Source organism: Aspergillus lucknowensis (assembly GCF_044049455.1).
Source record: "Aspergillus lucknowensis strain CBS 449.75 chromosome Unknown BJX67scaffold_23, whole genome shotgun sequence".
In the NCBI taxonomy this organism is placed as follows: Eukaryota; Fungi; Ascomycota; class Eurotiomycetes; order Eurotiales; family Aspergillaceae; genus Aspergillus; species Aspergillus lucknowensis.
The window spans coordinates 85,367-106,335 of record NW_027263567.1 but is presented as its reverse complement, the minus strand read 5'-3'; the positions used below and the strand labels follow the sequence as shown (position 1 = coordinate 106,335).

The window sequence follows — 20,969 nt, the reverse complement described above, 5'->3', positions numbered from 1 at the left end:
TGATCAGACCAACACTTGGCCCCAAAATCCTTTCAGGCGTGGCGACCTGTCTGGAGGGAACGCTTACGAAGGACACCACAGAAGAAACTCATTGATGCATCGCCCTCTCTTTCCATCTTTGTCTTCCCAGGATCGAACGACCACGTGCCGGAAAGGGCAGACAGAACACGTGAGGAACACGGCGAGACCCCTCGCAAGGCCAATGAGAGCTCATCGAATCGGGGCGCTTGCGAAGGCAAATCCAGGCGCCAGATGAAATGGTCCCTTTCTTGACGCTTGGGGGCTGGCATCCATGGTTCGTGCGAGTTTCGGTGGTTGTGTTGGGACAAAGAGGAGCCAGAGAAGCGCAGCAGGCACTGCCACCCACTGCGCTCACAGCCATGCCATGCCTTTCTTTGTCAGCCCAGGCGCGCCATCGTTCACGAACTTCAGTGAACCACCTGTCTCGGGAGAGTTGTTCTCTTTCAGTAAGAGGTCTCGGGAGAATCGGATGAGTCGGGTTTCACTTTTTCGTGCTGAATAGGTGTTGTCGATGGCTCGAAACGTACCACTACTCGAAGCTCCGAGTTTCCCAAAGAGCGTCGTGAATCGAGAGACACAAGACCCTTACTGATGTAATAAATGGATAAATATAGTCGAAGGATGCATGAACGGGCTTCCCGAAGGTATTGCTTCTTTCAGGGTGCAGGCGGTTTTTCGCGAAAATGAGACGAGCCCAAACGTGGGCAGACGCTCGACTCATCCTTGAGGGTGGGAACGAGGGCGACGCCCAACAAAACGTGCAAATTGATAAGCCTGCACACGAGTGCTATTCAGAATCTTGAAAAAAGGATGAAAAGTGTTCGAGAACCAGCCTATCACGATTCACGGGTGAGAAATTGGGGAGCGCCGTCGGCTACCCAATGCATCCTGACACGAAGTCTGCTCGATGGGGTACCCCTGAAAGATCGGCCGGTCGATCATAGGAATGCTCATCTTCGCCCTCTCCATCATCTACAGGAAACACAATTCACGTTTGTAGTCTTCAGTCGAAATGATAAAGATTAAGACTAGCAATTACTTCGAAGGAATTGACCAGGATGTGAAGTTGTTCATGGTTTACATTAAATCGTATCCAGCCACCAAGACTGAGCTTCACAAGAACTCCGAAGCAATGGGGCAAGCCAAAATATAAAAGAGAAAGCAAGAAAGATCAATAATAATATGACTGAAGAATCAGAATCGGATTACTTTCCCCAAACCACAACTAAACTGTAACTGGAACCCCGGAATCTGCACCACGACCACCTCCCGATTCATCACCACAGCCACGGCAGACGGCTGTCCATCGCGACGCTTAGAATCACGAGTGACCCAGGGCTATACTATTGACATGAAGTGAGAGAAATCTATGCCAGGAAGATAGCAGCGACGGCGGCGGCACCAGCGAAGCCGAAAGAGTTGGTGATAGCGTTGGCGGCACCAGTGAAAACGGGGGGAGAAGGAGAGGGACTATTTGAGTATTAGTTGTGTGATAAGGTGATCAGGGCATATTCGAAAAACTTACGTGGCGCTGCCGGTGGGAGCGACGGAGGTAGGAGCCGGGGGGATCACGGGCTTGGAGCTGGTAGGAGTGGGGGTGATGGTGATGGTCGAGTAGGTGACGGTGGGGATGCAGGTGGTGACGGGGATGACGGAGGTGCTGACGATGGGGGTCTCAACGGGAGGCACAGGAACGGTGGTGGGGATCACCGGGCTGCTCTCGGTAGGGACCTCAGGGACACCGGTGGAGGTTCCGGGGCAGTCGGTCACGGTGGGAGCGCAAGAGGTGACAGTGACCTCCGTGGTCTGGTAGATGGTCTCGATGTCACCACCGGGAAGAGCAACGGCGAGGCCGGCGAAGAGGGCAACAGCAGCAGCGGAGAAACGCATTTTGATTGATGTTGTTGTGCGAAGAAAAAACCGTCAAGGTAATTTGTTGTGGTTGGAACACGTAGACGTGTTGGTTGGGGAGGTTGTAAAGAGTGTGGGTTAGTTGGTTTGGTAAAAGACTGGACGACCGAAGTCAAAGTGTGTGATGCTTCAAGCAGGGACGAAGTCTGGGCTTGGGGGGAAGAAAGAAGGGACAAAACAGAAGGAGAGGAAGGGGGCGCCTGGGGCCTTTGTATCATCTGGGAGATTAACTTGGGAGATCGCTTCAGGGACGCAATCGGGAACGGGGACAAGCGAGTGGGGGACGGTCGCAGCGGTGAATTCAGCATGGGGCTTCTCTGGCCCCTGAATAAACCCAATAACGGTGGAAGAAGCCTCGTGCGCTTCATCCAAGTGCGTCGTGGTTGGTGGATGTCCAGTCTGGCGACAACACTAACGGGCTGCTCCTTGACTAGTCCGTTGTTCGTTGGCCACTCCAAAGACCGCTTGCTCTCTCCTTTTCTCAGGAACCAAAGAGTTGATGCTGATCTTTTGTCAATCTCGCCGAATCTGGGCTCTGAATGGCTCGTTGGAGCGGGTATTCGACTTGATGGTTTCTCCTGAGCAGCTCTGGACTTTCGGCTCTGATAGGACGACTTCAAGGCGTCTGCACAGGGTGGCAGGACAGCCCTCGGAGGTCTCATTCGGTGCCTGTCAGATGGAGTGTGGAGAGCCACTTGCTCATCTCTTGAGCCTGTTGCTTTTCAGGGGAAAACAACATTGTGTTGTGAATGCGCTCTTGGCGTTGGTTTCATCTTCATCGGAAAGCCAATAATCCGTGTCGGAGTGGAGACTGCAGCTCCGTTCCTGACGCCATTTCTCAGTCTGAATCCACAAGCGGCCCACTTTCCCATTAACGATCAGACGGTTTGGCCAACCACACAGCTCCAGACATTACCCGACTCCACTTGCCCCTGGCTGCCATTTGGATTTTGGAAAAACTGGGCGCCAAAGACATTTGCATGGCTGATTGCAATTCAGCTCCAGAATTCGACAAGGAAAATAAAATTATCATGCAAAATAAAACCCAAGAAATCGGAAATACCGCCGATGAATCGTCATTTCCATGGGAGATTCATTTCACGCGGCGGGTAAAACGGAGATTCAGCCACAGCTCCGAATTCAATCCCCAGCTCCTCCTGCTGCACAGACGATTCAGAGGTTGGAGTGATGCTTCAAAGGAGAGAATCTCGAAACAGAGGGCCGTCTGGCAGATGCAAGAGAAAGCCGGCCCTCGGCCTCGGGTCGGTTGAGATTTCTCTCGAGTCTCGGGCAAAAGCAGCGGCGCCAGGACCATTTCTGTCAGATACTCATGATTTCAGGCTGCCACAATCTGACTTGGCAATTGGCCAGACAGGTCTTTGTTGCGCCATCTTTTCTGTCTTGGTTGCTTCATGAAAGCTTAGTCGTGGGAAACTCGCGCGTTTCCACCTCAACGGGCACCCGCTTGAAGGGAGAAGACTCATTGTGACGATGAAGCGCGTCAAGAAAATTGATGGCATCCTCTTGCTCCGAGGTCCCGACGGCTTCATGATTTGGAGAGTGTGCTCTCCAACGGCAGGGCCGTTTGCCGCGAAGACGCTGCAAGACAGGGTGGGCTCCTTGACCTCGTGGAACCTTGACCGAGTGTGCCATCTTACTCCGTGGACAAGTGGGTTTCCCACGTTTGGCTTGATTTCACCAACCATGAATCCTGAGCGATCACTCTTGGCGCAAGTATTTCCCCGATGAGCGCCACTGTCCAAGGAGCTGGCTGGCCAAGGCGATGAACCGTTCTCAGAGGGTGCGACCATCGCGTTTTCATTTCTCTCGGTTTCCTCGAAGTGGTTCTCACTTCTGGGAGCTTGAGCTGCATGGAGCTCTGAGTTTGGTGAAGGAAAGACGACTAAGCTCCACCGATCATCAGGGGAAGCGTTCGATTTTCGGTCGAAGAGACCAGCAGAGTGGGCACTGGTGTTTCGCCAGGGTCGAATGGGGATCGTTTTTCTTAGAAAGCGTCAATTCATGATCAAGGATGGGTGTCGTGAAGTCCAGACTCTGAACTTCGTTTGACGAGGCCTCATCGTCTGGTCAGGGGAAGAAAATCTTTGGGAGGCGCGCCCCCAGGAAAGGGGAGGCAAGCCTGACTGAGACCAGGGACTTCGGATCAATTGCGTCTGCTGTTTCCTGACTCGAGCCCATTGCTCTCATCCTTCAGGTTCGATTGCTCATGACTTCGTCGCTCTCAAGGTCAGTCCTTCGCTGGCAATCAGGGAACAAGTGAGTTGGTCAGCCTGTCGGGATTTGCGCCAGAGGATCTGCCGTCGCCGCGCGTCGATGCCCACTTGTTGTGCACTCTCCGACAAAGGCCAGATTGGTCGATTGATCGAAACATCAGGAACGGGGTGCATCTCCCGATGCCATCAGGCGGTAGGTCTCAGATCTCATACTGGTACGTCGGCATCTCACTGGATATCAAACGAGCATGGCACACAGTAGGTCACGAGGCGCACAGACGGACGGGCACTTTGAGTCATCACTCGAGGACTCTGACATGTCCAGTAGGACAGCACCCACTGAAAGATGTGAAGCAAGCGCTCTTCGTTGATGTGACAGCGCACAGTGACAGTTCATAGTGGCAGGCAGCCGATGGAGATCAAGTGTCTGCGTCAGCTGGGATAGCTTGGCCTGGCAAGGCTGACTTGGAGTCTGCCATGTCATGCTCCCCCGCGGGGTCCAAGCATGTTCCAGCTTGACTTCATGACTGCTGTGAAATCTATGGTAGCTTCAGAGAGCTTTCTGTGAGAGATGGACATCGATGTCTCTGGGAGAAATAACCACGTAACTTCCACCTCAATTATTGTTTCGTTGGTGGAAGATCATGGTCGAGGTGCTGGAGAATGAGGCGCAGTCCGGTCGGGGACGATATCAAGCCACACCTGAGAGGGTCTCCAAGTGAAACACATGAGCGATGCTTGTGGACAAGAGTCTTGGGTCTTGGTGTCTCAGAATAAGGCTAGAATAAGTTACTGGATCCTCAACGGTGATGATTTCATTATTGATGTCGTTGATTTCATCGAAGTGTTTGGCAGGTGCCGAGTGATGCCTTAGCGATCAGGACGCGCTGGCCTCGGGATCGCCAACGCTCATCTTCATCGCTATTGAGAGATTCTCCCTCGACTAAGCGCCGGCCTTTTGGTTACTGTTGAACCTCATTTGTAGACCAGCTTCGTTTTTTTGCATGGGACTGGCCAACGACGACCAGAGTCCAATCCAGAAGGCTTGCAGGCATCGCCGACATAGCCGCCCGACTGAACGGCCCCCGACACTCGTTCTCGCCTCATCCCTCTCGCCCTCGCTCTCGCTTTCCCTTGTCTTGGATCTTGCTCTTCTCTCTCCCGGCTGCACTCTATCTCCCTTCTTCGGTCGTTTATCCATCGATCGCTTCGACGATTAATCGTCGTTGTCGTCGTCGCTATCGCCATTTTACAGCTTGACTGTCCTGCCTGGTGTTTCTCCTCGGTCACTCGCTCTCTGGGGATTCGTTACCCTGCTTGATCCCTCGCTCGCTGGCCACGCTTGTCGTTACTTCTTTTGATTCCCCTCTTCGCCCCTCAGATTCGTGTCTGAGCTGTCCTTCGATTCCATTTCCGCGCACAATCATCCTCCCATCCTGTTCTATCTGCCTTGATCGACCCCTCTTTGTCAACAGTCTCTGCTTGTCTGGCCCCGCCTGTCTTTGTCCCGACTCACTTCTACGCCTCCCTTCCTCCACCTCTCCCCGACCGAAGCGGAGATAACCGCCATTGTGGCTACCATCTCGGATCCTAACGAGTTGTTTTTGCCCGGTGAGAGGCAGAACAATCTCGCAATGTCTTCCTCGCCTGTTCCCCTCCTCAAGACTCCCGCTCCGGGCAGCCGCGGCAACTCGAATAGTCCCCGAGCACCTAAGCTGACCTTAGGGATCCCTCCCTCTGCAACAAGTCGCCCTGTCACCGGTAATGGCGTTTCCGTGGCCTCAGATGCGTCTCAGCCTCCGCAGCCGTCTGGCCGCCCCCCTCCTCCGCAACTACGGCTCGCAACGCCCTTGGGGAGCACCCAAGAGATCCCGCAGACGAACGCTCGACCCGTGCCCCCTCCGTTGGCCACAACTGGTTTGAGTGACTCGCCAAACGGACATTCTAGATCGGGAAGTTTCACTCACCTGGACGGAAAGGCCAGTGGCCCTGCCTCCGCCTCGTCATCCAATTACTCAACTCTTTCATTCGCGATGGGGCTCCGACAGCCCCATGGAGGCACGCCGGACCCCTCATCGGCAATCAGCTCGGTTTATTCCGATCGCGAGGGTGGTGTGCAGATGGAACGAGATAATAGCGTAAATGGTCTGATTCCCGACCTGGACAAGCTAAGCTTGGAGAAGGGTCGAGCGTTGGATGTCGAGGACTTGGATGACCAAGGATGGTTGGCCGCTAGTGAGCAGAAGAAAATCGTCGAGCTCGGCAGTTTAGGTGAAGGTGCTGGAGGCGCTGTCACGCGATGCAAACTTAAGGATGGGAAGACTGTGTTTGCGTTGAAGGTGAGGTCCGAAAGTCTATCATATTTATTCCTTGAGTTAACAGGCTGCCGTTTTAGATTATCACCACAGATCCGAACCCTGACGTCAAGAAGCAGATCGTTCGTGAACTCAATTTCAATAAGGATTGCGCGTCCGAACACATTTGCCGCTACTATGGTGCGTTTATGGACAAGTCTACCGGCACGATATCAATCGCGATGGAATTTTGCGAAGGTGGAAGCTTGGATAGCATATATAAAGAAGTGAAGAAACTTGGTGGACGAACAGGAGAAAAGGTGCTCGGAAAAGTAGCCGAAGGCGTCTTGAACGGGCTGACGTATCTACATGGGAGGAAGATCATTCATCGAGGTGCGTTATCCTGTGAAAGATCTTTTAGCCTTGCTAACTGGTTTTATAGATATCAAACCGTCGAACATTCTTCTTTGCCGAAACGGTCAAGTGAAACTATGCGACTTTGGAGTTAGTGGAGAGTTCGGTACCAAGGGCGACGCGAACACATTCATCGGTACTTCTTATTATATGGCACCTGAGCGAATCACTGGACAATCATATACCATCACTTCCGATGTCTGGTCCCTTGGTGTAACCCTGCTGGAAGTAGCACAGCATCGCTTCCCTTTCCCCGCGGATGGAACCGAGATGCAGCCGCGTGCGGCTATGATAGATCTGTTGACGTATATCGTGCGGCAACCAATTCCCAAGTTAAAGGACGAACCAGAGAGTGGAATTCGGTGGTCCAATAGCTTCAAATACTTTATTGAATGCTGGTATGTCACTCCTCCGTGTCCTGCCGACGAACGATGCTGATTCGAAACAGTCTCGAGAAAGAACCCCCACGAAGAGCGACTCCATGGCGGATGCTGGATCATCCGTGGATGCTGGACATGAAGAATAAAAAAGTGAACATGGCGCACTTCGTGAGGCAGGTCTGGGACTGGAGTGATTAGATCTCCCCGCTGTCTCCCAACATCAACGTTTATAATCTATCCATCTCATAACGGTCTTTTGATGCAGCGGTCCTTTGACGCTTACAAGTGGCTGGCCCTTGATTGACCCGGATGTCAAAAAGCATACGATTTCGTCTGATAACGACGCTCCTTTAGCTGTACCTACATGTCTTCTTTTCTGGATCTCACGGAGTCGGAGCACCATCATTTAACGCATTGTCTTTCCTTGATATCACCATTCGCATCAGCGCTCAATCATATCCGGCTCTTTTCATCTCGGTTCTTCATGTTCGGTCAATATCTACTCTCCGCGGCCATCTGGAGCGCGGCTCTTCGCACGCCGACCGGTGTACTCGATTCGCCACTGTCCCGTTCGACCACGCCAACGGATGATTGGCCTTTGGTTAATTTTGTCTTTGCTGGAGACACCTGTCTATGATGACTATATTGTGCTTGAGCAAATATACACATCTGAAAATATGTTTCTTACATTGTCCAGAGCTTATGGAGAGAGTTGAGAGAGAAATGAATTTGCAACCCAATAATGCCTACGAATTCAGGATGTACGTCTGAAGTTGGGAAATAGGAAGTGGAAATGAATCATAACTTTACACTCGATCTAATAGTCATTGTGTGTCTCAACGCAGCGCAGTAATACCCACACTAAATTCTGTATCATGGTATCATAAACTCATGTCTGCAATGACAAGGCAAGGCGTATACCTAAACTCTACTCACTGCCTATTCATATTCACCGGCTGCGCACCCAGAACCCACCCAATCCCACTCGCCAACCCGCCAGTCACCATATTACTAACAACATCGCGTTTCCGAACCCGCTCCCCCTCCTGTGCATTCCCACCCCCGCTCCCACTCCCAGGCCCATTCTCAGCCTCCCACCCCTCACCCATACCCTCGCCCTCACTATCGAGTTTCGAAATAGACGACGAAAGCGAAGAACCGGATGGAAGCGCCCCACCGACACCGAGCGGGAGAGAATTAACATTCTTATGTAGAGCCCTCGCGGCCCCACGGGCGACCTCGAAGAGGCCCATAGGCGCTTCCTCAGAATCAAGCCGGTTATGATGCGCTGCGCGCGCGGCACGGCGGGCGTGGTGTTGGCGCGTTTCGAAGACGTCTTGCTCTGTGTCTGGTTGGTTGAAGCCGCCTGGGAGGATGGAGGGGGCGGCGACGGTGGTGTTGCCGCCTCTTGTGTCCCAGAGGTCTTCCTCTTCCGATTCGCGGGCGCGAAGGAGGGAGAGTTCTTCGTCCGCGCGGCGCCAGGCGCCGAGGATTTCGGGGAGGGGGTCCGGTGTGGGTGCGAGGATGAGGGAGAGGGAGAGGAGCTCCATGCGTTGGGTTAGGTTTGTGATTTGGGTGTGGAGGGCTTGAGGGGAGGAGGGTGTTGTTGGGGGCCGGTAACGGCCGGCGTTGTAGACGGCACGCCAGGTGATGTCGTCTTTGAGGGCTGGGGGCTGGGAAGTAGAGGATAGAGAGGAGCTTGGAAGGAAGGAGGGGGGAGTGAGGCGGGTGAGGATGTAAGAGTAGGCTGTGCCGAAGTCGTTGGATGCTAGGGCGGATGAGATGGCGAGGGACATGACTCGGCGCTCGGCGGTGATGAGGGCCTCGTCCTGGGTGAGGACGGGGCTGCGCGTGTAATGTGAGTGTGAATCGCTTTCGTTGGCTGGGCGTGGTGTGAACCCTGCTCGGACGAGGTTTCGCCCGATGCTGAGGAGGTCGTCGAGTTTGGTGTAGCTTTTGGGGTTTTGCTTGAGGACCTCTTCGAGGAGGGAGAGGGGGTCGGGATGCACGCGAAGGCTGACGGGTTGGAATGGAACACCATGCTGAAGGGTTAACGAGTAGAAGGACAGGGCGTGTGTTGCGGCGATCAAGGCTTGGGCTTGCTTGAAGGACGTAGACTCTGGGAAATGTGGCTGGAAAGCTTGGAGTCTATGGTTCTATTAGCGATTGATGGGCTTGCCGATGCGGCGGTTGGGCTTACATTTCGTGTGCCCTTTGAATTTTACCTCGCGTCTTATTGCCATTGCTCGCGTTGTCGTACGCTGTGAACACGGATTCCTTGACCGCATTCTCTACCTGATCTGGGCTCAGAGTAGATCTCGATTTCACGTATATATCGATAGCGAGATTATGCTCTGGACTTTGTCAACTTCGCGTTGGGGGATGGCGGCTGGCGGGTGAATGTTACCTCTGACTTCAAGTAGAAGTTTCAGGATCTCTGCTTCTAGGTTCTCCTGTGGGACCCTCCAAAATAAGCCATGGCAGCTTGGGTTGCTCTCTGCTGGCCGGCCAGTGTCTGATTTCCAATCCCGTAGCCATAAAAGCTGCTGGCGAACTTGTCTCCAACCTCGTCCGGACTTTGCTTGCTGGGCAACAGATGCCATCACAGTCCGCAACTCGAAAAGCTGCATGTCTTGGTTACTATGGAGGCAGATATTGGTTGCTGTTCTGCATGGAATGGGATGTCCTAGCTCTTCAAGTGCACGTAAGGAAAGGAGAAGGCCGCTAAGGAACGAAATGGATGATGGTGAAGGGCGAGTTAATGGATTTGTGGACAGGAGCAGAGCGTTTTGGAACAGAGTTGCTCGGGACGCCGACTGGATTTGGTTGGAATCGAACTCCACGGAAGGAAGAGCTGACTTGTCAGATGTAATAAACAGAGACTCATCAAGGCCCAAAAGGCTGGCGACCCGATCGAGAATACGGATCGACCCGTCCAGAGGGATCTCAGGGCTTTGGTAGATAACAGCCAGTCCTGCTTGCCCGAATCGATATCGTAGCTCCTTCGATTGATCTGCGGATGGCCCCTCGAGCTCATCAACATAGCCCCCAAGGTCTACGTCTTCGGGACCATCCCAATTGATGAATGCGTTAACAACCGCTTCAGGATCGACCAAACTGCGATCTAACAGCCACTCATTCACGTATTTCCACCCGGAATATCGATCCGCTTCCTCCTGTGAATCTTGCGGGCGGAGGGATATTGAATTCCGACGCGGCGCTCGACCAAGTTTCTGTCTTCGGGGGTGGCTGGTGCCGTACATCCAGGGGCCAACAAGTCCGCGTAAGTTCTTGATCAAGTCCGTGTCGTTCTTCGGCGTTCCAGCAATAGAGAGAAGGATGTTCGCGGCAGTCGGATTGTCGAGGGATTCCAGTGTCTCCACCGAGCATGATTTGTCTTCACTGGGGTAATATTCGTAATTCAATCGGAGGAGTGGTAGCAGACAAGAAACGAGCCATGTTCGGAGGGCTGGTGAACGCTGGTAGAATGGGAGGAGAAGGTCAAGGATAAGCGGCTGAAGAGAGGTTTCTGAGTCGATTCGATGGGCTCGATGGATTAGGAACTGCGTCAACAAGTCTGTCGTATCTTGGCTGTCCTCGTCCCCAGGATACCTCAATGGTAATAGTCGGATCTTTCGCACACGTTTCCTTGCTGCATCTTCAGTAAGCTCCTTGATCATAGGGACGTCGACAACGTCATTTCCCGTTGTACGCAATCCGTCTACAAGTGCCTGGACCACCGATGTATATTTTTTAGGCTCTGTACTTTCAGGGAGAAACGTTAGAATAATGCGGAGGAGCCGTTCTGTTGTCAAGGTGGTAGGATAATCGGCTTGTAATTGCGGGAGGGAGAAGATATTTCCCGTGGCACATAGGTGTGTAGCTAGAAGAATAGCGTGTGCCCCGGAGAGCCGCGCAGATTTCGCCATTGCATCGCAGTTGGGAGCTCCTGACGAAGAGGGTGAGGTGTTCGCAGCAGTGGACGCATTGGTGATGGTGATGGGCGTGCACGTGCCACCCGGGCGGAAAGCGACTTGAATGCGAAGAACCTCATCGCATCTGCTGCACTCTCTCCTCCTTCCGAGTCCCCGCTCTTTCACCCTCCCGAACACATAATGGCGTCCGGTTTCGGACTTAATGGCGGTATGTGGTCTACCTGCTACTTTGGGAACAAATTCATTAAATGCGAATGGGCTGTGGCGTTGGGATTTTACGCGGTTATCCTGCTCGTGGACCTCCCGACTAACATGTGTGCTCCTCCGCAGGCCCGTCCCGCTGCTACAACTTCTGGCAAGAACTCCTCGGCTGCTATGTTGTCAATTCTGGGGAAGGGGAGGCTGGCAAAAAGAAGTGTGCACCTGCGCTTGAGGATTATTATGAGTGCCTACACCATCGGAAAGAGGTATGAGTCCTCCGTGAGCTGCACGGGATGGCGGATTTACTTCCAACCTTCGCCGCCACCCGAATCATCTGAATTAACGAACGAATAGGTCCTGCGAACAATGAAGGTCCAGGCTGCGTACCGCAAGGCAGAAGCGGCACATCCTCGGGAGGTTGCGGCACAGGCAGAACAAATTCGCAGTTTAGGTCTGCTGAAATCATAATAGGGAGACTGGAGTGGAGTTGGCTAGTTGAGAAGACACTGTCCGGAGTCGCTCGGAAGTGGAAGCAGGCGCTGGAGAGACTACGGGCTGCAATCCTTGGACGAGCCAAGTTCCTAGGGGATCGAGGAGGATACGAGATACACTAGGCGCTTTGTGTTGATTTGAGTCTTTTTACACTACTCACGGTTATTGTTCTCTTACCCATAGCTGTAGAGAAATGGGATTCTCGATGTCGGAAGTAGTGGCGCCGAGAACGTCCGGTATATCATGTATATGGAGACTGGTGTAGGAACATCATCTTGGGCTGGACTTCCATGTAAGTTCTGCAGGTTAGACTCGTCAACGTCACTGGAGATGAGTCCGTCAGCCTGTTCCTCATCCTGCTTGGATGATTGGCTGGTGTTGATGGATGCGCATATCAGGTACCGGGGGGAGGGTTGGGGGTGCTGTTCCACAAGAGATATAAGCTGGATGGAACGCAATTCGACAACTTCGGGCTCAGAAGGTGGGACGTGACGAGCGGAGAGACCTCTTTCAGCTCGCTGCTCTTCTTGAAGCTGTCTCATGCTCTTGAGGCCATCTGGCACTTCTTGGCACTTGCGGTCCTATCACGTGATCTAAGAAAACCTTTTGCATCGGTGGGACACGCCTTGCCGAAGTAGGACTAGCGCAACTGGCCCAAGCATGGGTAGGCGCGCCCAGCCAAAGGATGTCCCAATGATATAAACAGGCTGCGTGACCTCGACCGACCGCAGGACCCAAAACCAACCTTGCTCCAGGCGCCGCACTTGAAGCCGTGCTGCGCTGTTTACTTCGACCTCACCTGACTCCCGTCTCACTTGATACAACTACACGTCGTCTCCGCGCTCTGGCTCTCCGCCAGCCGGGAGTTCCTGGTGTATTTTTGTCTGAGCTTGGGTGGACTTGTTTCTTTTTCCTAATCCCTTTCATTCCTTACTTTCTGACTTCTTTCGCCGCTTTTATTCTCCCATCTTGCCACTTCTGGTGTAATCTATTTTACATCTCGATCCGCGGTAATTTTCGATATACTCCTGATCGATGCTCTTAGATTTTAGCCTTCGTATCGACTCAGGGCCTTTATCATCGTACTTATCGGGATTGCCTTCGGATTTTGCCATTCCACTTCCCAGTTCTCTCGATGGCTGTGAAGCGTGAGTAACCGGTCGGTATCCGCTCTCTGCCCGTTGCTTCATCCTCACCCCCAGACGACTGGTATTTTACCAATACTAGTAATATCTCATTGCTGGTGCGCGTCGTGGGAAATCTTGGGTTCTCTTTGACCGTTTTTGCCCTACTCCTCTTTAATACGCATTTCTTCTATTCATTCACTGTATTATCCCCTTCTCCTCAAAAATAACGATCGCCATGGCTTCCAGGTGAGCTCCCCGGCTTGTTTTCGTATGATTCGACATGGCACTAATTTGGTGGACTAGACTAGATCGCCTCGTCACGTGAGTACATCTCGCACAGCAAAGCTGCCCAGGTGTCCGCGCTAACCGTATCTGGTGTATAGGTTACTTGAGACTGGCAGCACTCCTCTGATTCGCAACACAGCCGCCCAGCAGCTGGCGGACGTCCAAAAACAACACCCGGACGAGCTATTCAATCTTCTAGGGCGTATTCTTCCCTACCTCAAGTCAAAATCATGGGACACACGGACCGCTGCTGCCAAGGCAATGGGCCTTATTGTCACCAACGCAGACACCTTCGACCCAAATCAGGACGATGACGAAGACGTGAAGAAGGCCGAAGGTAACGGGGACGTTGATATCAAAATCAAATCAGAAGATGAGCAGCTCCCATCCCAGGATGATCAACTCCTCCGCCTGGAAACTCTCGACTTGGCGTCTATTCTGAAGCACGGAAGGCGACTACTAGGCAGCGGAGGAAAAGAACAGGAATACGCTTTGGTAGCCTTGGATCCTGCTGCTCGTTTACAGCACCAGAAAAAGACACTGACGGCACGACTGGGTCTTGCGGGCGAATATCTAGATGATGATTTGACTGACGATATCGACTTGATACCAAAGCCCACCCCGAGCTCGAAGGAGCAACCTCCTGGTCTTTTCTCATCGAAAGAGAACAACTCCATAAATCCCAACGCGCATCCTTTACCGTCGCCCAGCGAACCCGCTAATGGCGAGGAGGCTGGACTAAGTAGGAGACAGCTGAATCAACTGAAGCGGAAAAGTAAACAGCACGCAAAATTGGGAGCCAACAAAGTGCGGGTGGTCGATCTGTCCGCGCGACGACCATCAGAGAGTGTGATCACTCCCTCGGTTGCTACCCCTGCGATTGCCACTCCTCATCCCGTGAAAACGGAAAATGGTGATGGGCGGAATGGTGACACGAAACCGGACTATTTCTCCCTTGACAGGCCAACGGGCGACGACGATGAGTCCAAGATTGTATCGGAATTTAAGGGAGCAGTAGCGCCGGAGAAACCGTTCATCCAGCCTGAACTCGTGGATGACAGTCCTAGTCTTGCATGGCCGTATGAACGCATGTGCGAGTTTCTCATGGTGGATATTTTGGACCCTAACTGGGAGGTTCGGCATGGTGCGGCGATGGCCCTTCGGGAAGTCGTTCGCGTTCAAGGCGCTGGGGCGGGGCGCGTACATGGCAAGGCGAGAACAGAAAATGATCTTCTGAATCGAAAATGGCTGGATGACCTTGCTTGCCGTCTGCTCTGCGTCTTGATGCTTGATCGATTTGGTGATTATATCTCCGACAACGTTGTCGCTCCTATCCGAGAAACAGTGGGCCAGACGTTGGGTGCTCTTCTGTCTCATCTCCCCTCGAAGTCTGTCATCTCTGTGTACAGATGCCTTTATCGAATCATAATGCAAACGGACCTGGGCGTGGAGCGCCCGATTTGGGAGGTCTGCCATGGCGGTATGATTGGCCTGAGATACTTGGTGGCGGTTCGGAAGGATATTCTCGTAGAGGATTCAGGCCTGATGGACGGTGTTCTGGAAGCCGTCATGCATGGCCTCGGGAACTACGACGACGATGTTCGTGCTGTGAGCGCTGCAACCCTTGTGCCTATAGCGGAGGAATTTGTCAACTCTAGGCAGTCGACTTTGGGCACGCTGATGACAATCGTGTGGGACTGCCTTTCAAACCTTCAAGATGACCTAAGTGCTAGCACCGGGTCAGTGATGGATCTCCTAGCGAAGCTCTGCACCTTCCAACCCGTCCTCGATGCCATGAAGGAGAATGCGGCTGTGGACTCTGAATCGTCATTTGGCAACCTTGTTCCTCGCCTCTACCCCTTTCTTCGGCATACGATTACTAGTGTACGCTCCGCCGTCCTTCGGGCCCTTACGACATTCCTTCAACTGGAAGGCGAGGGTACAAATGATTGGGTAAACGGTAAAGCACTGCGACTGATATTCCAAAACTTGTTGGTGGAGCGGAACGAAGGCGTCCTCAAACTCTCTCTCCAAGTCTGGTCGGAGCTTCTTAAGTCCCTGGATCGTCGGGAGTCGTTCAAATCAGATACAGACTTATCAACACATATAAAACCACTGGTTTCTCTGAGCATGGCACCATTTGGTGTTCCGCGCTACCCCATTCCGATGAATGCATCTCTCTTTATCAAGCCATCCGGTGTGGCCTACCCATCGAGTGCTGCAACTCCCGCCAAATCATCCCCCGCCTCGACTGCGGCCCCTACAGATGGACCTAAAAAGCGAGGTCGCAAATCCGAAAAGAAAGAAGCGCCGCCGCCAACTTCAGCGCATAATGTCGATGGCCATATGCTCCAGGGCGATATAGATTTAGTCGGTGCGGACACAATGTTGCGATCAAAGATCTATGCGGCCAAGGCTCTTGGCCAATTACTCTCGATCTGGGACAAGAATGGGCTGGACAGCCTCTGGGAGTCAATCCTGGAAGGCCTCAGTCAACCCGCATCGTCATCGCAACTATCGTCTGCCATGATCGTGGAGGAGTACGCCAAAATCACCGGATCGGACAGCAAATTTACCGCTTCGCTGTGTGAGAAGCTTCGACCAATCATCGAAGGAGAGCGTCCACTTTGGTATAGTGATATTGCATGCTACCTGCATGTTGCGCGCGCCCAATGCCATTCGCTACTCAATACCTTCCGAGACCATGCACACGTTCCTAGCGCCAGGCTACCCACTCTCGCTGTTGTCGTCCAAGGGGAGGCCGAGGCTGGTCCGAACGCTTTCTCTTTGTCTGATGCCGAAAAGGTGATCGGTCCCGACTTTGACAGATTGAAAAAGAATCTGGCGCCTGCACAGCGCATTACTGCTCTGCAGGTTCTTAACGACACCAAAGCGACAGCAGAAAACGCTGTGGGGGAGGCACGAGACGCGAGAAACCTAAGAGACATGCGGATAAGAGCTGCCGCAGCGGGAGCTTTGGTCGGCTTCCGAGACATTCCCAAGAGGCCTGGCCAACTCATCAAGGGAATGATGGAGAGTATCAAGAAGGAAGAAAACGCGGAGCTTCAACAGCGCTCTGCGACCGCTGTCGCGGCTCTGGTGGAACACTACACCACAGCGGCTAAGAGGGGTCCAGTTGACAAGGTTATTGAAAATCTGGTCAAATATTGTTGTGTTGATACGTCGGAAACGCCTGAATTTCCTCATAACGCGAGCTTGGAGGAGTCCATCCTGTCATTGCGGAAGGAGGAAGACCGGCGCGAGCATCCGAACGCGGCGCAATTTGAGAAGGAAAGCAGAGAAGCGAGAGTCATGCGCCGCGGAGCCAAAGATGCACTCGAACAATTGGCCGTCAAATTCGGTGCGCGACTTACGGAGAAGGTCCCCAACCTTGCAGCATTGATCCAGGAACCACTGGACAACGCGCTCTCTGGAGACCTCCCCGCAAATATCGTCGATCCGGCGAATGAATTAGGCCAGAAGGTTGTGGATGGACTGTCTACACTGCGGGCGTTGCTGCCCAAGTTCGACCCTGGCCTCTATCCTTGGGTCGTCAGCCTTATGCCTCTCGTCGCCAAAGCCCTTCAATGTCGGCTCTCTGTTATTCGATATGCCGCTGCGAAATGTTTCGCGACGATATGCAGTGTTGTGACGGTGGAAGGGATGACCATGCTGGTCGAAAAGGTGCTGCCAGCCATTGGCAATGCGTCGGATGTCCACCATCGCCAGGGAGCGGTAGAATGCATATATCATCTGATCCATGTTATGGAAGACGGTATTCTGCCCTACGTTATCTTCCTGGTTGTTCCCGTTCTTGGAAGGATGAGTGACTCAGACAATGATGTTCGACTTCTGGCTACCACGTCATTCGCAACTTTGGTCAAACTAGTGCCTCTGGAAGCTGGAATCCCAGACCCACCAGGTCTCTCTGAAGAGTTGCTCAAGGGACGTGACCGAGAGAGAAAATTTATGGCTCAGATGCTGGATGCGCGGAAGGTAGAAGAGTACAAACTGCCAGTTGCGATCAAAGCGGAGCTTCGGCCTTATCAACAAGAAGGAGTCAACTGGCTTGCTTTCCTTAACAGGTACAATCTTCATGGAATTCTCTGTGACGATATGGGTCTTGGTAAGACGTTGCAGACGATATGTATCGTTGCCAGCGACCATCATATGCGAGCCGAAGAGTTTGCTCAGACGCAGAAACCAGAGCTTCAGAGAGTTCCGTCGCTAATTGTCTGCCCGCCCTCGCTTTCCGGTCACTGGCAGCAGGAGGTGAAGCAGTACGCGCCATTCCTCAGGTGTGCGGCCTACGTTGGGCCGCCTTCCGAACGTCAAAAGCTGCAAAGCTGCCTTGCAGATGCCGATATTGTTGTGACATCCTACGACATCTGCCGAAATGACAACGATTTTCTCAGAAAGATTAGCTGGAACTACTGTGTCTTGGACGAAGGACATCTCATCAAGAATCCAAAGGCCAAGGTTACGATCGCGGTCAAACAAGTCCAGAGTAATCACCGCCTGATATTGTCGGGAACGCCGATTCAGAATAATGTGCTGGAGCTGTGGTCATTGTTTGACTTCCTGATGCCAGGCTTCCTTGGTACGGAGAAGGTGTTCCTCGATCGGTTTGCGAAGCCGATTGCAGCCAGTCGTTTCAGCAAGTCGTCCTCGAAAGAGCAGGAGGCGGGTGCTCTGGCAATCGAGGCCTTGCACAAGCAGGTGCTACCGTTCCTGCTTCGCCGTCTGAAGGAAGAGGTGCTCAACGACCTGCCTCCCAAGATCATCCAAAACTACTACTGCGATCCAAGCGACCTGCAGAAGAAACTTTTTGAGGACTTCACGAAGAAGGAGCAGAAGGCTCTCCAAGAGAAGATGGGAAGCTCAGAGAAGTCCGACAAGGAGCATATCTTCCAAGCCTTGCAGTATATGCGTCGTCTCTGCAACTCCCCGGCGCTTGTCGTCAAAGAAGGGCACAAGCAGTACAACGAAGTTCAGAGCTACCTGCAGAACAAGAAGACCAGTATTCGAGATGTGTCGCACGCACCTAAGCTGAGCGCGCTCCGCGATCTGCTCCTGGACTGTGGAATTGGCATCGATCCATCGAGCGAGGGCGAGTTGACGACCGGCAGCAGCTACGTGAGCCCGCATCGCGCCCTCATTTTCTGTCAAATGAAGGAGATGTTGGATATTGTGCAAAGTGAGGTGTTACGGAAACTGCTTCCATCCGTGCAATACCTCCGTCTCGACGGCGGTGTCGAAGCGACCAAACGGCAGGATATTGTTAATCGGTTCAACTCAGATCCCAGTTATGATGTATTGCTCTTGACGACCAGCGTTGGTGGACTCGGTCTGAATCTTACTGGTGCGGACACTGTCATATTCGTGGAGCATGACTGGAACCCGCAGAAGGATATCCAAGCGATGGACCGAGCACACCGTATCGGGCAAAAGAAGGTGGTTAACGTATACCGATTGATTACACGTGGAACGCTGGAAGAGAAGATCCTAAAGTAAGCGTTTCCTTTGCCCGTCTTTCTAGACACGACGATACTAATTGTTTAGTCTCCAACGATTCAAGATCGACGTAGCATCCACTGTAGTCAATCAGCAGAATGCCGGGCTGAACACGATGGACACGGATCAACTTCTGGACTTATTCAACCTTGGCGAAACGGCAGAGCACGCAGAGAAACCTACCGAAGCAGGTGGCAACGAAGTCGACATGGTCGACATTGACGGCGAAGTCAAGGAGAAGGGCAAGAAGGGCTGGCTGGACGATCTGGACGAACTATGGGACGAGCGACAGTACGAGGCAGAGTACAACCTGGACTCGTTCTTGTCCACCATGAAGGGTTAGCTTTGGCGCTGGGTTGTATGTAGCAAGGCGTTCGCGGGCAGGTTGCTTCGGCGTTGGCGGTACTTTGCGAACAAATCAAGACCAAGATAGAGAGCTTGGTTATATTGTATTTCTATGCACATTTCATTCAATTTCCAACGTCATTCGCATACCCGATTGGGGTGCGCCATCATTGAAGATTCACAAACAACCCCCCGTCCACCAGAAGCTGCGCCCCAGTCTATAACCATTAGCATCCTCAACATCGGCAGAAGAACAAGGACCCCCTCAAAGAACTTACAACATAACCGCTCAACCCCTCACACGCCAAAAACACCGCCGGCCCCGCCAAATCCCTCGGCTGCCCCAACCTCCCCAGCGGAATCCTCCCCTCCATATACGCCCTCTTCCCCGGGTCCCCCATATCCTCATCATTCAGCTGCGTCCGAATCGTGCCGGGCAGCAGCGCATTGCACCGGATATTGTACTTCCCCAGCGCAACGGCCGTCGACTGCATCAGCGAGAGCACGCCGGCCTTGGTGGGCGTGTAGTGCGTCTGCTGGCCGCCGCCGACGAGGGCCGAGATCGACGAGATCCCGATTATCGAGCCGCCAGGGGGACTTTGGGAGAAGGCCATTTGGCGCGCGGCGGCTTGCACGGCGTAGAAGGCGCCTGTAAGGTTGGTGTTTATTGTCTGTGTCAGGAGGGTCGGTGTTACACTGCCGGCAACACATTAATATTAACTTTCTTCTCAATCGGTTCGTTAAGGGAGGAGATGTACTCGAGAAACTCCTCAAACCGACACACACCGGCGTTACTAACGAATACATCCAATCGCCCGAACTTCTGCACGACGCGCTCGATAAACTCCGTCCCCGTCTCGGGCTTCGACACGTCCCCCGGCACAGCGAGGAAGCGCTCCTCTACGCGCTTGCCGTCGTAGTCTTGGAACTGGGCGATTTCGCTCTGTAGGCTTGCGAGATGGGGCTCGTCGGTCGCGCCGCCGAGGTGGTTTACTGCGACGGAGGCGCCGTGGTGGAGGTATTCGAGGGCTATGGCCTGTTTGTTCGTCGTTCCTTGTTAGTACAGTATGCGTGGGCGGGTGTGGTGGTTTTGCGGGGAACCAGGGGAGGGGAGGGGAAGAAGGTACGCGGCCGATTCCGGTGAGGCCGCCGGTTATGGCGGCGACTTTGCCGGTTAGGAGTTGCGGGAGGGTCATTGTGAGGACTGTGAGGTTGGTATGGAGTAGTGAATGAGGGAGATTGAAGTTGAGAAAGGGGAAAGACAACCGGCAAGACCAGAAATGCGGCTGGATGAGGGCGAGGGGAACAGAAAGGTGGGGAGGCTCGGGGTTTCGTGGTATTGATGGCCCGAGGGACTGGCGGCGGAACTTGGTGGTAGGGTTTACTCTGGAGTATTGAGGTGACATATCTGTCTCGAATAGGGTGACAAGAATTCACGAAGACGCCAAGTCACGGACATACTCAATGCAGTACCGACGGAATATGAAAGCAGACAAAAAAACTAAAAAATATCTGGTCCATTCCAGAGGGTGCCGCTTGGGACACCAATCCGCGCACGCCTGACACAAGCTGTACTCTCCGTCATTGCAAAAGTCACAACGATAATAGATAGTATCCCTTGGGATTCCACTCCCACATATGTTACAGCCAGTCGCGGCTCCCTGCCACTGTCGAGGTCGTCATCCTCAGAGTCGTTATTGTAATAGTTGTCATAAGTGTTCGACCTGAAAGCGCGATCACCGGAGCAGCCGTAATCCCACCAAGGCCCCTGCTCCTCCTCTTCCTCTTCTTCCTCCTCCACATCAGCCTTCTCCGG

At 53.1% G+C, this 20,969-nt stretch overlaps 7 protein-coding genes across 7 annotated transcripts; 3 read left to right on the top strand and 4 right to left on the bottom strand.

Annotated features, from left to right (window-relative positions):
- Positions 1-1,388: 1,388 nt before the first annotated feature.
- BJX67DRAFT_381622 (GPI anchored serine-rich protein) lies at positions 1,389-1,911 on the bottom strand (the record flags this gene model as incomplete). The annotated part of the gene is made up of 2 exons (XM_071033050.1): positions 1,389-1,491; positions 1,547-1,911. 2 exons carry the CDS (start codon positions 1,909-1,911, stop codon positions 1,389-1,391), a joined length of 468 nt encoding a protein of 155 aa, XP_070885668.1.
- Positions 1,912-3,112: 1,201 nt separating this feature from the next.
- On the bottom strand, positions 3,113-4,098 carry BJX67DRAFT_123746 (uncharacterized protein). Its single transcript, XM_071024453.1, has 2 exons — positions 3,987-4,098; positions 3,113-3,936 (listed from the first exon to the last, which is right to left on the bottom strand). Exon 2 carries the CDS (start codon positions 3,741-3,743, stop codon positions 3,261-3,263), a length of 483 nt encoding a protein of 160 aa, XP_070885667.1. The 5' UTR covers positions 3,744-3,936; positions 3,987-4,098; the 3' UTR covers positions 3,113-3,260.
- Positions 4,099-5,800: 1,702 nt separating this feature from the next.
- BJX67DRAFT_388447 (dual-specificity mitogen-activated protein kinase kinase) lies at positions 5,801-8,018 on the top strand (the record flags this gene model as incomplete). The annotated part of the gene is made up of 4 exons (XM_071034370.1): positions 5,801-6,505; positions 6,562-6,853; positions 6,903-7,272; positions 7,323-8,018. 4 exons carry the CDS (start codon positions 5,801-5,803, stop codon positions 7,450-7,452), a joined length of 1,497 nt encoding a protein of 498 aa, XP_070885666.1. The 3' UTR covers positions 7,453-8,018.
- A 168-nt stretch (positions 8,019-8,186) lies between these two features.
- BJX67DRAFT_381620 (secretory pathway Sec39 family protein) lies at positions 8,187-11,183 on the bottom strand (the record flags this gene model as incomplete). The annotated part of the gene is made up of 3 exons (XM_071033049.1): positions 8,187-9,402; positions 9,455-9,608; positions 9,662-11,183. The coding sequence occupies 3 exons, from the start codon at positions 11,181-11,183 to the stop codon at positions 8,187-8,189; spliced, it is 2,892 nt and encodes a 963-aa protein (XP_070885665.1).
- A 138-nt stretch (positions 11,184-11,321) lies between these two features.
- On the top strand, positions 11,322-12,572 carry BJX67DRAFT_354561 (uncharacterized protein). Its single transcript, XM_071029235.1, has 3 exons — positions 11,322-11,397; positions 11,520-11,656; positions 11,745-12,572. The coding sequence occupies exons 1-3, from the start codon at positions 11,370-11,372 to the stop codon at positions 11,856-11,858; spliced, it is 279 nt and encodes a 92-aa protein (XP_070885664.1). The 5' UTR covers positions 11,322-11,369; the 3' UTR covers positions 11,859-12,572.
- A 262-nt stretch (positions 12,573-12,834) lies between these two features.
- On the top strand, positions 12,835-19,366 carry BJX67DRAFT_121492 (DNA-binding ATPase). The gene is made up of 4 exons (XM_071024445.1): positions 12,835-13,255; positions 13,313-13,330; positions 13,393-18,804; positions 18,857-19,366. The coding sequence occupies exons 1-4, from the start codon at positions 13,245-13,247 to the stop codon at positions 19,149-19,151; spliced, it is 5,736 nt and encodes a 1,911-aa protein (XP_070885663.1). The 5' UTR covers positions 12,835-13,244; the 3' UTR covers positions 19,152-19,366.
- BJX67DRAFT_381617 (SDR family NAD(P)-dependent oxidoreductase) lies at positions 19,321-20,349 on the bottom strand (the record flags this gene model as incomplete). The annotated part of the gene is made up of 4 exons (XM_071033048.1): positions 19,321-19,371; positions 19,432-19,849; positions 19,912-20,189; positions 20,281-20,349. The coding sequence occupies 4 exons, from the start codon at positions 20,347-20,349 to the stop codon at positions 19,321-19,323; spliced, it is 816 nt and encodes a 271-aa protein (XP_070885662.1).
- Positions 20,350-20,969: the final 620 nt, after the last annotated feature.

Coding starts and splice junctions, on each gene's coding strand:
- BJX67DRAFT_123746 (XM_071024453.1), bottom strand. CDS start 3,743: ATGGTCGCACCCTCTGAGAACGGTTCATCGCCTTGGCCAGCCAGCTCC.
- BJX67DRAFT_354561 (XM_071029235.1), top strand. CDS start 11,370: ATGGCGTCCGGTTTCGGACTTAATGGCG. Junction 11,398..11,519: donor CGGTTTCGGACTTAATGGCG/GTATGTGGTCTA, acceptor GCTCCTCCGCAG/GCCCGTCCCGCTGCTACAAC. Junction 11,657..11,744: donor GCCTACACCATCGGAAAGAG/GTATGAGTCCTC, acceptor ACGAACGAATAG/GTCCTGCGAACAATGAAGGT.
- BJX67DRAFT_121492 (XM_071024445.1), top strand. Junction 18,805..18,856: donor CTGGAAGAGAAGATCCTAAA/GTAAGCGTTTCC, acceptor CTAATTGTTTAG/TCTCCAACGATTCAAGATCG.